Source organism: Eublepharis macularius, chromosome 2 (assembly GCF_028583425.1).
Source record: "Eublepharis macularius isolate TG4126 chromosome 2, MPM_Emac_v1.0, whole genome shotgun sequence".
NCBI classification, from domain to species: domain Eukaryota; kingdom Metazoa; phylum Chordata; class Lepidosauria; order Squamata; family Eublepharidae; genus Eublepharis; species Eublepharis macularius.
The window spans coordinates 83,236,791-83,256,814 of NC_072791.1; the positions used below are offsets into that span (position 1 = coordinate 83,236,791).

The 20,024-nt window shown below is 41.7% G+C and overlaps 1 protein-coding gene across 1 annotated transcript in view; it reads right to left on the reverse strand.

The window, feature by feature from the left end:
* Window positions 1-17,755: 17,755 nt before the first annotated feature.
* The window catches only part of CD82 (CD82 molecule), an 89,846-nt gene continuing 87,577 nt past the window's right edge, over window positions 17,756-20,024 (reverse strand). Inside the window, exon 9 of the mRNA XM_054971302.1 lies at window positions 17,756-19,834. Coding sequence (XP_054827277.1) covers window positions 19,757-19,834 — 78 coding nt within the window. The 3' untranslated portion in view covers window positions 17,756-19,756. The remainder of the gene's footprint in view (window positions 19,835-20,024) is intronic.

The following is a 20,024-nucleotide window of genomic DNA, read 5'->3' on the forward strand; positions in this document are numbered from 1 at the left end:
CTCTCCGTTCACATTCATGCTTCCAATGCGTCTTTCTCGCGCATTCCTCCGGTCACACAGCCACTGGAAAAACCGCTTTTGTGGGCGGGACCTCATTTTCCCGCCCATTTTTTATTTTTTGAACACACTTTTCCGTTATTTCGATTTTACCATATAAGGAAACATCATCAAAGCGATATATCACATGAACACTTGGAAAGCAATTGGTGCTCATTTTCGGGTGGGGGACTTAAAAAATCAATAAAAAGGGAAGGGTTTAAGAAAAAACTCTTTGGGTGTTAGTGGATGGTCGGTTTGGTTGGTGTCGGTGCTTTGTGTGATGGTCATGGATCCCATAATTGCTATCATTGCTCATGTTATGTGGATCTTAATGGAGTGGCAGACGCAGATGCTGCTGGCCTACCAGCGGTACTCTGTTCAAAGGCGGCGGGCCGCCGCCAGGATTTTTTTCCAGAGTTCTGGAACCACCGTTGCCTGGGCACATTCAAGAAGACAGCAGCACCAGCGGTTTCTGCAGTGGTTCCTGCTTGCTGAGACGGAGGAGCCGAGGCAGCACTGGGTGTACCCACGCAGCACGTACTGGTGGGAAAACATTGTGATGGTGCACTGGGATGACCGTCGCTGGATGCGCCGCTTCCGAATGTCCAACAGCACGTTCATCGAGCTGGTGGAGGCTCATTTAAGCTGCAATTTTTTTTGATCGAATCTTTGGCATAACGATATTATGCTAAATAGAAACCAATGCCTTATTTCGTTGGGGCATTGGCGGAGATCCAATATTCCCAGACGTGTGTTACCCCATTGTTGTTGCAACCACCAATCAACTCAAGCACCGTCAATAATTTAGGATATTTAATTTTGCTATATCGATAGGAAGAATCTTGCAAGAAATAAATAAAAAAAATATTTTTTTTATTCATCAGTACTGCGTAAAAGCGATGCTTTGATAAGAATAAATTAATCTTTTTAAAAAGACGTGCCAAATGTTAGAACATCATCCCAGGCAATATCCGAGCTAATGTGAAGTGTCATAGGGGACTGAGTATACGTGGGGAAAGCCGGGAAGCCTGATAGCTGTGCTGCTATGTGATCTTTATTGCGCAGGAATATACGCTGTAATTTCGCTATTACATTGATCTAGAGAAAAATAGAAAATAGAAAAAAAACAGGGAGTTGCGCGAGGCCGGTATTAGGCTACATTGCCAAAAAAAGTTTTACACTCAACCAGAAATGATTTCGAAGACATCTGAGTTATAATTCCCAGACAATGAAAGAAAAATGAAAAACAGGCATTAACAGAGCACTTGATAATAGAATCGGCCAATGGGAACGCAGGGAACGGCCAGAAATTCTTGAATGGGGGTGGTTTTAAAACAAGGTGCGTAAATTGCGCTTGTAGGCGTTCACGTCCACCGTGAAATTCCTGCAAGAAAACAGTGACTGAAGATCCGAGAGGAATGCGGAAGAGATGCGTGTGATTTATCAGGTAATGTGACCAGCACTCGAGAATGCAGAGAAAAGGTGGGAAAAATGCATTAAAAAAGGAGTAATGTGGATTCGGCCTTGTTCTACCTGCACAGGTTCCCAGTTTGCTTCTGGTCCCAATTCAAGGTGTTGGTATTAACCTTTAAAGCCCTAGTCAGCTTTGGGCCAGTGTACCTTAAGGCCTTCTCCCATATGAACCTACCCATCTCTCTGCCTCATACTGCTTCTTATTAGTTTAAAGCAGACTACAAAAATGTAGACAACTAGACCATATTTAAATGATTGCAAGAATCAATCACAAGCACATAAGATTTTGCAGCTGAAAGAGTAATAGATCTACTATCATCTTCTAATAAAAGAGGTAATGTCTCCATATGATCTGTGTTTTGAAGCAAAGGAAAAATTAAAAGATTTCTAGCCTCAGAAAAATATCTGCATCCCAAAATCACATGATATAGTGTCCAAACTACCTACATCACAAAGTATGGTATCCTATGATACCTCCCTTGCAAAACTCTAGACAGTAAGGCATTTTGGCTAGGTACTGAGAAACAGTTAAATATGAACAATAGTCAGGAAGCTGGCCAGATGGAAGAATGCCAATAAATTCAGTAGAGCAAACACATCATGCTCCACAAATTGTGCTATTGTAGTCATACCTAAATAAACATTTCTTAATCATGCTCAAAGCTTCCTGTCTGGTGACTAAATGGAGGAAGTCCAAGGGAAGACTGAATAGCTGAAGTGGTTACTCTACAAATTTATCTCAATGGGAAACATAAGAGGCCTCTCTGATCAAGCTAGGGTTGCCAAGTCCCCTTACCCTCCCTGTGGGTGGGGGGGAGGGACCCAGCACTCATCTTCATGCCATCCTGGGAGTCTTCCTCATATATGTGCCCACACTTGCACAATGACACCACTTCCAAGAAATGACATTATCACGCAGGCACAGGGGCGTATGTATGCTTTGCACCAGGCCAATTTGGGCCCATTTGGGACCCAAATAGGCCCACTGCAAAGTGTAGGAACGCTCTTGAGGTGGTGCAACAGTGTTATTCCTGGGAAGTGACATCATTACACAGCCCCGGGAGTGTGCCTGTGAGGCCCATTCCCAGGCCTCTGTACCACCACCAGCCGGTTAAGTGGTGGCAGGTGGTGGAGGATGGATATGGGGGATTCCCTGCCCCCACCAGGGGACCTGGGATCCCTAGATCCAGCCAAGGTAGCCCTCTTGGATGTCAGAGTATAAAATTTTAACTTTAAGAGAAAAAGCCTTCACACAAGCTCAAGCTTCAAGAGATAATTGTCCCAGTTTGTCTTGAAGGGCCACCCCTGCTACACAGTTTGGAATTCCAGAGGTGACATGTAGTAATTTAATGAGAATTGAGTCAAAGGACTCCCCATATTTTATTTTTACCTGTTCACTTTTGTCAGCTTTGGAGTTCCTGTTTTGGGTACCCCCACCATATGAGGCTGATAGCGTGAGAAAGGGCCTTCTCAATTGTGGTGCCAAAACTTTGGAATTCACTGACCCTTGGCAATTTGTCTTCTTGTATTGCTGTCTTTGTTTCAGAAATATTGTTTATAATTTCAAAGAACATCTCATTCTTCCCCTGTCACTTGCCCAACCTTAAAGTTGCCAGTTCCTGCCCCCTTGGAAATGTATCCCTTGCCAAGGGCACCTTGACTGTCATGTTTTCTGATACACTGTACTTCATAATCATTAAACAAACAATCTTTCCTTTGTACGTAGCCATATATTGCTGTGTGAGCAATTTCTCTATTTTCTGAGATGGTTTGAAGCTACTCCTGTACCCCCTCTCTGACGTATGAATGTCATGGGAGACCTCGAGGAGTTCTGATATCAGGAATTGAAGCAAGTTTTTTTCATTCAGCTGTGTTGTTTATGGCCTGCCATTCTGGTTAACCCTCCCCCCCTTTTACTTCCATTCCAATTATAATTGTTTCTTCTCTGCCTTGCTTTAGATCAAAGTTCAGCTAGTATTCTCTTGCCTCTAAAAGCAACTTTCTTTGGTTCTCAGAGCTGTTATATGTTATAATGTTATATGTCTATTGTACTACTCTTCAGGCTAATCCAATGTGTATATGTGGGTAGTCTTCTATTAAACTACAGGTTGCTGGCATTCAGGTACATTCACTGTCACTGGCATCACGCAAGTGGCATAGCCTCCCTGCCTGATTAATTCACCTCAGTGCTAACTTCCTGTCTTTCTCAGTGAGAGTCACAGCAAAGGCATATGAAAATATTCCAGTCCATTTCATTCACTTCCCACACTAATTACCCCTTTCACAAAATTCCAAAGGTGCCCACGTGTTCAAAAAGAACAGGGACCCCAACTTATGTTGTCTCTCTTTGTGTGTGTATACACACACATACATACATACACGCTTCATTTATATTTGTGTCAGTCTTGCTTTCCAGCTGCTTCAAGGAACAACTGAAGAATCTGATTTTTGAGATAACCTCTCATGTAAATCATGACATAGATATGACAAGGTGGAGGAAGTGGAGAGTTTGATTGTAGTAACCAAACTTTTGAGGGCCAAACTTTACCAGTTCTTCTTACAAAGAAAGTTGTAGTCCTACCAACAAGGTAGAGTGCGTATGAATCCCATTATGTATGTTGGTTAGATAGGATAAATTGAACAAATGGGGTAAATTGTCATAGCATACAGCACAGATAGATAGTACAAGTTGGGAAATTCCTGGTGATTGGGAGCGGGGGGGGGGAACCTGGAGATAGTGGGGTTTGGAGAGAGGAGACCTCAGTGGGGTATAAAGAGTTCACTCTCCAAAACAGCCATTTTCTCCAGGGGAGCTGATTGCTATGGCCTGGAGATCAGTTGCAATTCCAGGTAGGGTTGCCAGCCTCCAGGTAGTGGCTGGGGATCTCCCAGAATTACAACTAGTCTCCAGGCCACAGAGATCAGTTCACCTGGAGAAAATGGCTACTTTGGGGGGTAGACTCTATGAAATTATGCCATGCCAAGGTCCTTTCCCTCCCCAAACCCCATTTTCTGTTTCATCCCCCAGATCTCTAGGAATTTCCCAACTTGGAGCTGGCAACCCTAATTCTAGGAGACCTCTAGCCACCACATGGAGGTCGGCAACCCCAAGAACATGGGAAAATTGCACATCTTTGATTCCTGCACCCACATTACTCCCTGTGTACTATAGATGTATGTAATGTGACCTCTAGTGGCCTTGCATGATTCCTATACGAAACATCAGTTAGGGTTCGCTTTCTTCCTAGTCATGTATAGCACCTATTATTCCCAATTACAGATCTGCAGTAGAATTTGATGTCATATACATCAAAGCTCTTTTCATTGTGAAATGCTTTTAAGGTTTTTGAACTTCACAATTGTCCTTGGTGCTTCTATATTTACAATCGCCAAAGGATAAAGCACTATTTTTAAGAGAAAAATGTAGTAGATATATATATAGAAAGGTTTTTTCAATTGTAAAAGATGAACAGGAAGGAATTGAACATGTAACCGAGGTGTTGGGACCAAGGAGAAGTTAAATGTCTAGGATCTCCTTTCTTAAAGCCCCCTTCTTTTCTACTTGTACCTTGGTTAAAGCAAAACAACTGTATTTATTGTAAGAGAGGGAAATATAATCTGGATATGGTATACCTCACCCCCAGAACTTCTCTCCTTCCCAAACCAAAGGTCAAGAGTCTGAAAAAGCGTGATGGCCCATGAAGTGAGGGCCTTATTCATGGTTCATTCATAGTGCAGCTCTCATCTAATTTCCAGGGGTTTGAAAGTATTGTCCTCTGGCAAAATTTGGTTTGGCAGATGGTATCTTAGGTGATTGTGGGGAAAGGGTTCTGCAAATTAAGTAGTTGTATCGTTTTACTCAGTAGCTTACATCCCAAAAGTTCTACAAACTGCTGAAGTTAGTGACAACACCAGGAAAAGCAGCAGGATAAATGAGGCATAAATTGGGGGAGGGGGAGTTGAACATTGTCCCACAGGTTATATTTTTAAAAGAGAAATTATAGTATGTTTCACATTCATACACACACACCTAGCCATACTGGATGAAGCTCTGAAGCTTCTTATTTACACACACACACACAGAGAGACATAACAGGAGCAGAGAGGGAGATGGATGACTTTCTCAGGTGCCTCCATTTGAGGGGAGATTGTTTCCATTCCTTCCCTAGATCACGGGGGTAGGTGGCCAAAGGATATGACTTGGTGAACACTGCAGGTGAGCAGCAAAGGACCATGGCTGAGTACAACCTTTAGCCATTCTTGGAGTTGGAGCAAGTCCATATGTGAATCAAGAAATGTCTCTTTATTCCCATCCTCCCACCCACACCCTGACATCTTCTCAAAAAGCTTTGTTATCCGTTCTTATTCATGGCTATTGCTGCTCCAGATTTAAAATGTTGGTGTCTTTTTTCTGTTCTATGACTATTATAAGCATCTTTATTTACTAATATTTATAGGTATTGTCACTTATGCACCCTTCTCCAATCTTGCTACCTACTGATTAATTACTTAATGCCTTTCAGGTAGATTACCGTATTGGACTGCTCTACAGTAGAAGAGAAAGAGCCAAGTCCAGTAGCACCTTAAAGACCAACAAGATTTCTAGGGTATAAGCTTTCAAGAGACAAATTCCCTTCATCAGATACCTGTGACGTTTTAAAAATAAATTTAATTTTTTTGCCTTTATTACAAAGAATTCGGACACTCTAACAATTGTTTTCAATGACTAATTGATCCATATATGCCTTCAATCAATCATCACTCACTTTTTTGCATATGAACTCTTTCAACTAAATCCAATAAGAATTTCTAACCTCATAAAATAACTTCTGTAAAGTACACAACATTCTTAACCTCTTGTCTCCCAATAGGAACCTTGTCATTCTAATCAACATTTCTTTTTTGTGGGAAATGTTTTTGATTGCAAATTTCAATCTCAAATACTCTGAGCAACCAGCATTTTTTGTTAGCTGGCCTTTTGCACAAGAATTGAATTATGATTGTGTATATTTAAGTGATCCACTGCTTGATAACAATATTGTCAGCTTTAATGTCTGTTAACTTTTCATATTAGCACACTATTTCTCTAGGCAGCTTTATAAAATTCAAGCAGCTATAATTTATTAATGCCAACTATAATTCATTTACCATGAAACAAATATTTGAATGACCTTTTGGCACTTAGTCACTTTATTATAGATTTATTTATTGTAGATGTCACTTTTAGCTATTCTTCAGGTTATCCATGAGTTATAAGTACAGTCTAATTTATGGGAATATTTGAAACAGAGAAACATCACTGTTAATTTTTTGAGAACAGGACTAAAAAGCACATGCTAATGAGTCTAACAAAAAGGAAACGCCTTCTAACTCCAGTCCAGATCCCTATTTAATTGTCTAAAACACCTTAAATATAGAAAACACCAAAATTATAGAAAGTTGGCTTTCTAAACATCTTGAAAAGGTATTCAGATATTTAGAAACAGGCTGAGCCATTAAAAAACAGGCCATTTCAAACAGGCCAGGGCATAAAAACAGCACAACACACACAGCCTAAAATTATTTAGATATAATAGTCCTCAGAGAAGGGAGGCGTAAGGTTTCGAGATCTCCATAATCTCAAACCCAGAGAGAAATTGGGTGAACCCTGATGATGTCATGAGCAGGATCCAGTGATGTCACAGGATGGAACTGTATGCCTCTAAGTATATATAAATTGGTATATGGTAGTCAATCATAGTCTGAATCATGGAAGTAAGTGAAGTTCTCATCTGGTTGGAGTAAGCAATGTCTTGTGTACAAAGAAGAAGAGAAAAAGATCCTGCAGGGGGCAGCAAGCTTTAGCCAGGCAGGACTATAGGGGAAGCACCTAGTTTCGAAAGGAACTTTTGTTGCAGAGTTCTGATCTTAGGCTTTTCTTCTAGAACTCTCTCAACTAGCAAGACACCTAAATTAATTTCTTCTCTTTCCTATCTGGTTAATATCTATTAATAAAACTTTTGTTACTCTTAATCAGTTCAGTGTCCTGATTGCTGCATGGGCACTCTACCAACACTCTTGTGTGTTGAAGTCAGTGTGCGTAGAAAGGATGTGAGCATGAGTATGTTGGGCCTGCTGATGCATGATTGCTGGCTCATGAGTGCAGAAGCTAGATGCGTCGCCTTTTCTCTGGATCAAGAACATTAGAAAACTGTTCCTGATCACAATGATCAAGCCAACATTTGTAGGCACTGTGCTCATGAGCTAGTGATCACTTGTGGGCAGAGCCAGCACACTCAGGCCTGCCCCCCCTCTATGCACATTGATTTCAATGTGTGTACAGTGTGGAGAGGGCTTCACTGTACAAGGAAACAAGAAGAGGAAGGTTTGTGTAAGCATAAGGCTTGTTCTCGCAGGGCCAAACCATAGTTTAGAATAGTATTTGGATCAAACGGCAGACTCCCATCACCTTCAGCTACCTCATGGGATTATTGCAAGGCACAAACAGGGAATCCCCTTTATATTTCCTTAAATCTCACATTTTTTAAGCTGTCTTCACTACTAACAGTTGTCCGGTCTTATGGCTTCTTTTGCACTGACCCTGATCTAGGCCTTTAAAAGCAGTATGACACAATAATTATCCAGACAAGGCTTTTCCTAGGACTGGGAAAGGTGTTTAATTTCTACATGTCAGGCTGCTGTTAAAGGCAAAGGAGCTGGGCTAGTAAAAAAATAACAACAATCCTAATGTTTGCAAAGAAGGAAGGAGTACAGCTGTGGAATGACTCTCTTATCAAAGATAATTGTAGAAGTTGTATTTCCCTACATGTCACTGTCAGGTCTGACTATGTTCTTTGTATGATTTAACCAAACAGACTCCATTTTAATCCTGTCAGTGTTTTAAGCTCTTCTCTTGCAGGTGACAAGCAGCCCAGTAACAGTTATCTCAAAGAAGAGGAATGTTATGACTACAGCCTTTCCAGCCTTGGGAAAGTTTCACTCTCTCAGCCTCAAGCCGTTTGTTTTGAGAACTATGGGGGGAGGATGGGACTTGCTGGGCTTTGCTATTCTGTACCTTAACTTTTGCTTGCCATTCGTAACAATACCCGTGTACCAGCCAAGATATTGCATCTTGGTCAGTGGACTATAATGGTTGTTTATATTCAGTAAAATCTTTTGAAACCAATGGACTCATGTCTAATTGCAAGAGATAGGCTGGATTGCAACTTTTAGTAAGCCACAGTCTGACAGTCACTCTTGATCAGTTCCTTCTGTTCCATCTTCTACACTTGCCTTCCTTTGCAGCTGTGCTACTCTTTTATGTTCACCTGTTTCTCCATCAGCACCTTGGCAAACCAGCCTGCTTGCCAAGTTTCAATAAAGGCTTCATTTCAGACTGTAAACCTGCAGTTCCAATTCCTAGCACACACCTGGAAAAGGGGAACTTCTGACTTGTAACATTAGGCCCGTTGTAAAGAGATCTCAGCAGAAAAAGAAAACATCTTGGGAGTATAATGAGCCTACCCACTTAGGCTACATGAGAACCAAAATCCAAGCTGCATATGGAATATCAAGGTGCTCCAAGAAAGCAGTGTGGTCTGGGGAGAACACTCAAATCCAGCCCCAAGGAAGGGAAGGACCTCCTGTGTCCATTCACCAGTATACAAGAAAGCCATGTGAATAAACTGCTATTGTCTGCCTAAGCATCAGTCTTAACTCTCACTTCAGCTGCAAGAACTCAAGATAAAAATAACTGTCTTCTACTTGTAATTATTGTGAACTACACTGGGGCTGGATGGCTGCTAAAAAAACATCTCCTGTGCACTTAAATCCTGCCACCTTTTTTTCCTAGCAGGACTTCTACTCCTTGAATATCTAAATGGCAGTACAAACTTCAGCCTGTGATGGTTTCTTGGGAAGACCCCCCCCCCCAAATTCTACTCATAAGGCAACTATGACAGTCATCAGAGGTCTATAATTCCTAGTAAGAATTCTGGGTGGATTGTGCTCTACAGCATAAATAGTATTGCAAATTAAATTTTAATCTGATTTTCTAAGGCAACAGTTTAAACAACAAAAAAGCCTTTGAGAATTTAGAATGGATTTTTATTTGAAATTCCAAACATTTAAAAATTAAAATCATATTGTATTTTAAATAAAGCTTCTCAAGAACAGTTATCTGGCCTTGATCCACACAGGCACAAAAGCAGTATGTATGTACTATGCAGGTATGTCTTCTTCCCTCCCCCTCAGTTCAGGACAAAGGGGAGCTTGCTCATAAAAGGAGTGCTGACTGGTGCTTGGTTTTGAAATGTCAGAATCAGAGGAAGTCCCTATGCAAGCTGGGCTGCTGCCTCTAGTCAAGGTTGCCAAGAGCCACCATGGGCCCTCAGACAAAGATTCCATCTGCTCCCCTCCACCCCATATGACCCTGATCCGAACCAAATATTTCAAAACAATTTCCTTGGCTGGCTGTTGCCATGAGACTATAACAACAAAAGGATCCGCATGTCCATCTGCTTATCCATCTATCCATCTGGGGCAGGCATAATTAACCAGAAAATAAAGCTAGGTGTTTGAAAATTGGCTTCCAACCTCAGGATGATGATGGGAGTTAAAGTGCCAAAATAAAGGGATCATATATCTTTACTCATATAGGATATGCTTTTTGCATTTGTAAATAAATCAGCAAGAAATCTGTTTGTTTACCCTCGCACCTTTACCTAGCACAAAAGCAGGGACCGAATAGGTTACATGACATGCTGGATGAGAAGTATTGGGAATATGGGGAGTGATTTTGCTGACATAGTTTTTAAAAAGATTACATCATTTGTCATATAACATGAAGCTTAATGTTTACAGTAGCAAAGCAGCATTTATAAAAGGGTATTAGATGCTATTATTGTTGTTGTATTGGTGGAACAATAACAACCACACTTGCCATTCCCCTGCTGAGAGCAGCGGATCCCCTGCTACCAGTGAATGCTTCCTGCCACTGCTCAGCTGGCCAGCAAGGGGAGGGGAGGTGGGAAATTGGGGGGTGGGGTGTCAGCAGCATCCCTATATGTTGATGTCACTTTTTGTGTGGCCACAAGTGACATTAGCACATTGCAGGGGATTCCGGGGACACTCTAGCAGAGTTTTGACTAAATACAAGAGCATCTGTGGTGTCCCCCCGAGACACACTGATGTCACTTCTGGTTGCATGGAGAGTAATGTCAGCACATAAGGATACTGCTGACATTCCCCTCCACTGGGATTTGAATAAGAGTAGAAATAGCTTGAGAAAGGAGAGGAATAGAGATTCACATAGTAGAAGGCAACAAGAGAATGGCAGGTAAAGGTATTTAAGTAGAACTTGCCCTGTTTCCCAAGATTATGACTCCAGGCTGCTAACACTGCACAGCAAGAGCAAACAAGCTGGAAAAAAACAATAACCTGCTGACCCTCAATAGTGCTAGACCTAATAAATGAAGAGAGGGAGATTTCTCTTTGTAACAGGACAGTCACAGGATAGATTTACAGATTTACTGACCTATGAATCTTTCCAGTCTTGGGAACTACCCCTATTCAACTGGTTGTAGTATTTCCAAACATCATGTAAATTGTATTGTCGAAGGCTTTCACGGCCGGAGAACAATGGTTGTTGTGGGTTTTCCGGGCTGTATTGCCATGGTCTTGGCATTGTAGTTCCTGACGTTTCACCAGCAGCTGTGGCTGGCATCTTCAGAGGTGTAGCCCAAAAGACAGAGATCTCTCAGTGTCACAGTGTGGAAAAGATGTTGGCAGGTCATTTATATCTACTCAGGAGGGGTAGGGTTGGGCTGAGTCATCCTTTAAGAGTTTCCCAGGGTGTGGAATGCTAATGGAGGGAGGCTTCACTGTATCCTGAGGAGGTTCTTTTGCATATGGATTGGTGCTTGTTGTGCTAATTTTCTCTGCAGGGCTATTGTCGGGTATAGAGTGTTTTGTTAGCCTGGTGTTTTAAAGTCTCTTCTTTAAGAATGAATAGAGCATGGTTTCCAGTCCTGAAAAACACCAGGCTAACAAAACACTCTATACCCGACAATAGCCCTGCAGAGAAGATTAGCACATCAAGCACCAATCCATATGCAAAAGAACCTCCTCAGGATACAGTGAAGCCTTCCTCCAATAGCATTCCACACCCTGGGAAACTCTTACAGGATGACTCAGCCCAACCCCACCCCTCCTGAGTAGATATAAATGACCTGCCAACATCTTTTCCACACTGTGACACTGAGAGATCTCTGTCTTTTGGGCTACACCTCTGAAGATGCCAGCCACAGCTGCTGGTGAAACGTCAGGAACTACAATGCCAAGACCACGGCAATACAGCCCGGAAAACCCACAACCATCATGTAAATTGCTGAATCCACCAAGAATGTATCATTTGGGCTATAGTTGAGAATCATGGAAACAAGTCAGCACTTTCCAACCCTTTCAATAACTTGAAGTGGGACAGATGTGAACATCCTGGAGAAATTATGCTACGGAAAAATGATGAACAGTTTGTATTTTTGAAAAAAAATGTACGTTCCTTCCTGATCTTGCCCACTTTTAGGGTTGCCACTGGAGTGTCAAATTAAACAGGTACATTTCTCATCAGATTGTATGATGCCAGGGAAAGTGTTGTCTATTGCTTGCTTATTTGTTCGTTAAAAAGCTGCTGTTTAAAAAGCCAGTTTTGTTTGTTTGAAGTGTGCAGAGAGAAGGAAATGACTCTTCATGTGAAGAAACTGGGGCCACCTGGTGGCAAAAACCTGAGGTGATGAACAAACAGGAAGAGGACATTGTGAGAAGGAAGGAGAACAGGTTGTAGGGTACCTAATAATGAGTGGGATGACTGAAGGCCACCCTCATTTGCTGTGGTCTTCAACTTTAGCCTCTTTCCTGTTTTGTCTGTTTTTTGGGCTTTGTTCAGCTGCTGTTTCCTTCCCTAGGAAGCATGTGGACTCTTAACAGAGAGTACTGGGGAGTAGCTCCAGGATATAGCCTCACTGTGTTTTGGCAGCAGCCTATATGTTGGCTGTATCATGCTTGTTTAGTAGTGGTGAGGAATATTCTTACATAGACTATGAGAGATCTCCGTCTGATTGCCTTCTGGCCCTCTAAAAGCAGGAAATCCTGACAATTCTGCACATTGAACTTAGTGAGTGGTTCAGCTGAGGGTTTCTGTTCCGTGTCTGGGCTACGCTGTGGCTTGTGAGTTTCCATAGCTAGGGCAGGTTCCTAGTGGTCTACATTTCTTAGGTTACCAGTATATGCCTCCACTGCTGCCAGAACAACTTTGGAGGTGTTGAGAATAAGACCATGAAAGGAAGAGAGATTTGGTTGTTACAATACAGAAAAACAGCTACCCAAAGACAGAGGAGTTAGTCTGAGGTATACGAGGCATGCTGGAGAAAAGTTTCAGACACTAATGCTTTCCCACTCCTTGCCCAGAGTCTGAGTGTTTTGGTGGCATCTCTAAGAATGAGTTCTCTCTGTTACAGGGTTGTGGCTAGTTGTATTGCAAATAATAATTTCTATTATCTAATTCAGGCTCTCTGAAGTTCTTGCATGGCAGGTATAAGATTTTGTTTTTAGTCTGTGTAAACCATTACGTACTGCTTTCTTGCTCAGCGTAAGAACCATGCCTACAACAGTCTTTTTACCTGAGCTAGTTTCCTTAAGAATCCAAATAGTACTACTTTGCTAGTGAGTATCAAACATTGAAACCTGGGATGATGGGAGGAGGAGAAAATGCAGCTTTATCTGTGACAAACTGTTCACTCAGAGCAGAACCACAAGTGACAAAAGGCACAGATTGGACACTTGTCAGCTTCCCTCAAGTTTTGATGGGAAATGTAGGCAGCTTGGCGGAATGTTGGACAAGTGACAGTTGAAAAGTCCATTGGACAGCAGTCAGAGAGCCAAGCTGCAAGACTAGGATGCCTACATTTCCCATCAAAACTTGAGGGAAGCTGACAAGTGTCCAATCTGTGCCTTTTGTCACTTGTGGTTCTGCTCTTAGTAACAGGATTAAACAAAGCTCAGCTAGAAGGGAGCTTCTAGGCCTTTAATTGTTGTGTGACAGGCAAAGGGATCAACAGATCCATTACTCTTGTAACTGCAGCTCTGTCGTGGCTGAAGTCATGCCTGTCAAAAGTCTCTCTCCCATACATCCATTTAAATTAACCTTACATTAATTTATGTCTGGCATTAGTAATTCCATCATTTGATCAGAGCTCTGGTCTACTGTGCTGTTATCCACTGGGGCCTGGCCAACTGTTCCAAAATTGTTATTTTGCCTCCAGCTATTATACCACAAGGCTTCTTTTAGGTTTTGTGGCAAGAAAGTAACAAAATTATCCCACACCAACAATTACAGAGTGGGGGATCTGACCCTAGGTCCTAGACCACCAGCCTAACCTTTCAAAGTCTGGTGGTTCACCATGTCTTTGATACAATATTAGTTTTCTAACTATTACAGAACTCTAGGACAAACCAAGTCAAGCACTAGTGGCCTTGGAGACCTAACTGAAGATTCTGACTTTAGTGTATGTACATGGCTTTGACCCACTGTAAAGTAGCAACAATACTGATTTCCTCTGCTTAGATAAAGAACTGTAGCGCATGATAGAAGGGCTGTGCATTACTATAAATGACATGATTTAAAAGGATGCTCACGTAACTGTTTTCACATGAATAGGATGTGAATGCATGCTTTTGAGTGGAACTGCAACTCAAGAGTCCTTTAATGTTACTCATTCTGTGTATGGGAAGGCAAAGGAAGAAGTTACAGAAAGGAGCCCAAATTGATGAGAATGCTAGATCAGGCCAAGGACCCAGTGAGTCCAGTTTTCAGAAGCAACAAGCAAGATGACTCCAGAAAGGCCACATGTTGGGGAATCAAGAGTTGGCATACAGAAGTGTGCTGTTGCTGAGTATGGAGGTTCTGTGTAGCCCTCCTAGCTATTGATGTAGACCTATCATTCAAGTGCTGCCTATTTTCTAAGATAAGCTGGCATGCCTTTAATTCTTGAATAGAAGACAGATCTCCAAGTGCAGCTCTTGCAGCATGAATCTGAACGTGTAAAACTTTGGAAGCTACTTTATGTCTACTTGAACTGTTGGTCCATCTTGTCCACTTTTGTCTAACTGCAGCTTCCCAAAGCTCCAGAAAGGTCTTTCCAAGTTCTGCTACCTACAAGCCTTTAACTCAAGATACCAGAAATTGAACTGGGGACCTTGATTGTATCAAAATCCCCCAGTGTATTTTCAGTTAAACGATCCACTTTAAAGGCTAATTAAAAGCTGTAAAATATGTGACACATATTCAGAGAGGAACATTAGTCATTTCAAACAGGAAATCAAATGGGTGTACCACAGATTTATATCAAATGCACATACACAACTTTCCCTGTTACAACCTAACTACATAAAAAGCAGCAACTTCATGCATCATCTCACAAAAGCACGTTTATTTCTAGAACTACATATCCTATGGACTAAAACTATTATTGAAAAGGTTAGCAAGTCACAGTTACATTTTATTAAAGGCCCTGCAGGGCAACAGCAGACTTACTCCAATACATTTATGCTACAATTTTATGTCCACTTAGTTGGGGCTCAATAAGACTTCTAAGACAGACACCACTAGAAATCCTGTGCTTTTCTCCTTTATATTCTGTATATTCTCCTAGATTCAGCCTACATATGCCTGCATACATGATAATGACTCATACGTACTCATGCCACAGTCACTTGGAGGAATCTCCGTATTCAGGGCATTCAGCAACCTTCTGAAACCCAGTGCTAGGTGACCATTTAAGAAGTAAGCCTTGGCCTCTCTGCCCTGTCTGTTGGCCCTCCAGGGTTTCTGGATTTGGACCACTGATCTAATCCAGCAGATCTCTTCCCATGTTCTCTTTGGATTCTTTCAGCTGTTTTTCCAAAGGGACTATAAGCACATAGTTCCTTCAGCATCTCTTCATCCTGAGATCATCTATCATTATGCCGAGTACAAATGTTATTTGAATACAAGGTCTCTGGAAGGAAAGAATCCTTGCCTTCAACTAAACTTTTAATAGTTAGTTTGAAATCCAAAGAAATCCAAGTCAGTGGGCAATTGAGGAACGGTCTAGGCCCTAGTCTAGGCAATTCTATAACTGTAGCATACTGAAAGAGGGATTCTCTGTGGAGTGACAAGCCAGAGTACATGGCCCTTTTTAAACACCGAACGCAGGAACTTTGCAATGCAAAGACAAATAACACTTGCAAGCTTTGGAGGGTCCTTCAGGACTACCCGCAGTGAAATATGGGGTTTTAGATCTATTAATCAAGGAGATAACCAGATCACCTTTTGAACAGGCTGTAACTTTGGAAAGAAAATCTAGCAGACTTCAGACTTGCTATTTTATATAACCGCCTTCATGGTACAAATTAACAATGACAGCATCCAGACTTTAAAATGTTAATGCATTTGAAATACCTGAAAATACATGCCTGGGATAGCGATACCACCGAAGCTGAAACTCACCAGTTCAGGTGATCTGTAAGCAGTCCCCAGTGTAACGTCATGGCCAATTTAGTTAGACAGCAGAGCCAAGACTATAGATGGCTTTTGTTTGAAAGACATGGAGAAAAGTCCTGCGTTTAAATTATTTGCGCTTCCAACACAGCCCTCTTGCCTCTGGAGACATAATATCCCATTATGTCATTTCTATAGATAGAACGAGTAAAGCTGAACCCACTCAATCATCTGACTGCATTGATTCTATATGATGAGGAACACAGGCCTGTTCTGAAATAAATCAGGAATTCTAAAACTATGGTACATTTCATAATGACTCACACCATTAAAGAACAGTGTGTCATACAAATCTGGAAATGGGAAGAAATGCATCCACGGCAGAGAATGAGAATGTTACCATCTGTTCAGTGTTGTTCCTGTTTCCCTATGAAACCACTACTCTGGGTTAGTGCAAATTTCATGCAAGACCCTTCCAAATGCACTTTTGTCTGCCTCAAGTTTTATGAATAGGCAGAAACGAGTTTACTTTGAGACACTTTAATTTTTGCTGTTGTATACCATGGGATATCATTAACACAAACCCGATTTTATGCCAGCTATTATGGAATAATAAATATGCTTTTTCCCCAGATTGACACCAGTTCAGATTGTTCAGTAGCTCTGAGATCTAAGCCCATAACAATGCTTCTGGTATTAAAACAGTTCTAGCACAAGGGAGAGTGGAGGCACTGTTCAGGACAGGCATAATAGTAGCAGCTTAATATGGCTTAGCAGTTGTGCACATTTCCCATATGAAAATATGGGAAATGTGCACAAGTTGACTGTATATGTCAGGAAATCCAGAACTCGCCCAGTCAACATGCAGAGGATCTTCCAGGGTATACTCTTCATTCAAAAAACTCAAACCAAATCAGTTTGCTGCCCAGTAGTTGTGACCAGGATTTTCCTATGGCATTAGTACCCTCTAGTGGAGGCGAGAGTATCCTGCAAGCACAACCACAGCCCACTTTGGTGTTATACATCAGTATGGGGGACTCATAGAAAAATGCTGATGAACTTTAAGAACAATGTGGATGGAATTTCTAGTAAGTGATGTTTGTCCTGTATGTACAAGAAATGCTGGATTTACCAAAGTTACCTCTTGTTCATTATTTTTTAAAATACAGGATTTCTGCTACCACTATCCCATATCTAATCACCTATGCTGGAACAAAGATCTCTTGCTGTCATTCAACCCCATTACCCAAGTCTTATCCATAAATAGAAATCCTCTTGCCTAAAAACTGCAATCTCATGAAAATACTGCTAGTGTTGTCCAAGTGATTTGGATAGTTAAGAGTATAGCACTCCTATAAAACTAGATTACAGGAATTGTACTTAGCTAGCAACAGTATACTTTGTGTTAGTCCGTGTCTATTTGTCAAATGGAAATGTTTGTCAACTTTGCAATTTCCAGCAGTGACCAAAATACCACCTAACAGATCTCTCTCTCTGTTCTTTTGAGCACCCTGAAATACTCCAAGGCTACTCAATATGTATGTTAATATTACAAGGACATACCAAATCTACACACATTTAATATTTTTTAGCAAATATTTTTATTAATGAAATACCCACCCATTATTTGTTTAAATCTGTACATGCATTTCTTCCATGTGGAAGAGGTTCCTAAAAACAAAACAAAAAAAAGGGGGGGAAAAACACCCCAGAAGGGCTCCACTTTTCTTCTCTCTAGAGAGCCAAAACAGAACACAAGAACAAGAATCACAGAACAAACAGCTTATCAAGGAAGCGGCTTATCAGCTGAAGCACAAGAGGGGAATATAAAAATGGAGCTTTACAGCAAATTCAAAAAATTGAAAACTAGGCTGAAGGGAACTTACACAAGAATTCATACCAGAAATTACAACATTCAGGTTTGCTCTTTTCCCCTTTAAAAGCCTCATTGCTAGGCAGAACCTTAGTGTAGCAGGATTACAACCATGGATGAAAGAACATTCTCCTTGGGTGATTCATCATTGTCTCTCGCCGCACAGAAATCTAGCCCGATCTCCAAAGTTATAGACATCTAGTCTCCCTATTTTTGTGCATCATCACCAATTATCCCTTCAGAAAAAGATACACACCATACGTTTTACCAAGGATGGAAGAAGATCTTTAAGCCAGCCACTTGAAGCCATTAAAATTCTCCTTCAGAGCCACACTGTTTTATTTCATCCTTTATTTAAATACATGTCCCATTAGGCTTTCTGTATTAGAGATCCTCTTTGGATGATGAATTTTCAGCTGTACTTGGTGTTCCTCCTCAGTTCAGCAATAATAGACACACCCTGTGAACCAAGTATGCAGAGAGCCTAAAAACTCAACATAGGGAAGGACATGAAGAGTCTTTGTCCAGTTTCTTAAGTGCTTTACCAGGTTGCTCTGGAATGGACACCTTCCACAAAACATGGTGCCACATGGCCAAAGAAACACTGCGGGCCAGATTGTGGTCACCACCAGCTTCTCTCAAATACTTCTGACCTTCCCTTCAAGGATCTCCACTGCCCTCCATGCTCTCATCCCTAGAACTGGATCACAAGTTTGACTGCTGGATTGTAGAAGTTTCCCCCAGTTAAGAAGCCCACGGAGCAAACTCCTGCACACACACACACACACACACCCATGGTTCATAGGGCAATCTTAGCAACTCCAAGGTCACACGGCACCATGTCCGTGCTACCTGCTATGTATGCAACTTATGATCAGGACAGCGGTGGGTCATTCACCCACTCTCCCAGCCTACCCACTGTTAGAAAATCCATGAATTCCAGATAATAATTACATCACCACAGCAATTAAAAAAATAGAACTGCGGAAGATTCATATTGGAAAATATATATCATCTTAATCATCAGCACTAGAAAAGTTGGCAACCCAAGAACATATTCCACTGAGCCCACGCTGGCTCATCCGTGCGACATGCACAGCCTCTAAAGTGCCTCCAAGCAAACATGATTCCGGAAGGGAAAGAAGGCGATAGAGAAGGGACGAAATTCAAGACCCTTCCTTCCAAGCTCCACCCCCTTATCCAGAAGGGGACTTTAGTGAAATAATAAATTTGTGACTGGACCAATCCTGGAGCTGGTGACTGTCACCATCCAAGACAGAGTGAAAAGGGAAAAGTGCAATTCTCGGAAAGACATAGCAATCTGTGCAACAAGAGATTCTAGAGAAAATGCAGTAGGCCTGAGGAAGTAGCAAAAGGCAGGTGTGTCAGACCAGTTAGAGAAAAGATTGCCTTTCTATAGCAAGTGTGTCCATGAAAAGACCCACTAGTATGCCACCCCGTCATCAAGATCCTGAAGGTTCTTCCTAGCTGAAGAATGCAAGGGTTGTGTACATACAGCACTGGCAGCCAATGACTGCAGGAAGGACTATTCTAATCACAATAGGTCAAAACATAGATAAAAATGAAGGACTGTCTAGCACAGTGCTGACAGTAAAGGTGCAGGGCATCACACGAGTAGAGGAAGACTTAAGTGGCCTGCTTCATGGAAGAACAGTCAAGAGACAGGAGGGGGGTTGCCCAAGCCCCTGATCCCTCAAAGAATTCATGGCTGCAGTGCAGCCTAGAGATCCATAGCAATGTTGAATGTCACAGGAAGAATGGTAAGTGATGAAGACAATCTGTGTACAAGGAAAGAAATGGTCCATTTGCTCGAGGGCAATTCCTGAGGCCAGCAGTCCTCAGTATTTGGGCACTTTGGTGTAGTCTTCACTGTGCACATTCTTGCAGAGGCAGATGGAAAGCACCATTCCCAGCAGCTACAAGAGAAAAAGAAGAATTAGATGAGCAATCAAATGACAAGTACATTGAGGGAGGCAGATGTGAAGAACGTCACACACACACACAAATCAAGCTTCTGCTCAAAAACCACCAGCTTCTCTTTTTATCCTCACCAAAAATGCAACAAAGCCATAACTCAATTGAAATGGATTTGCCAATTTCATTTGC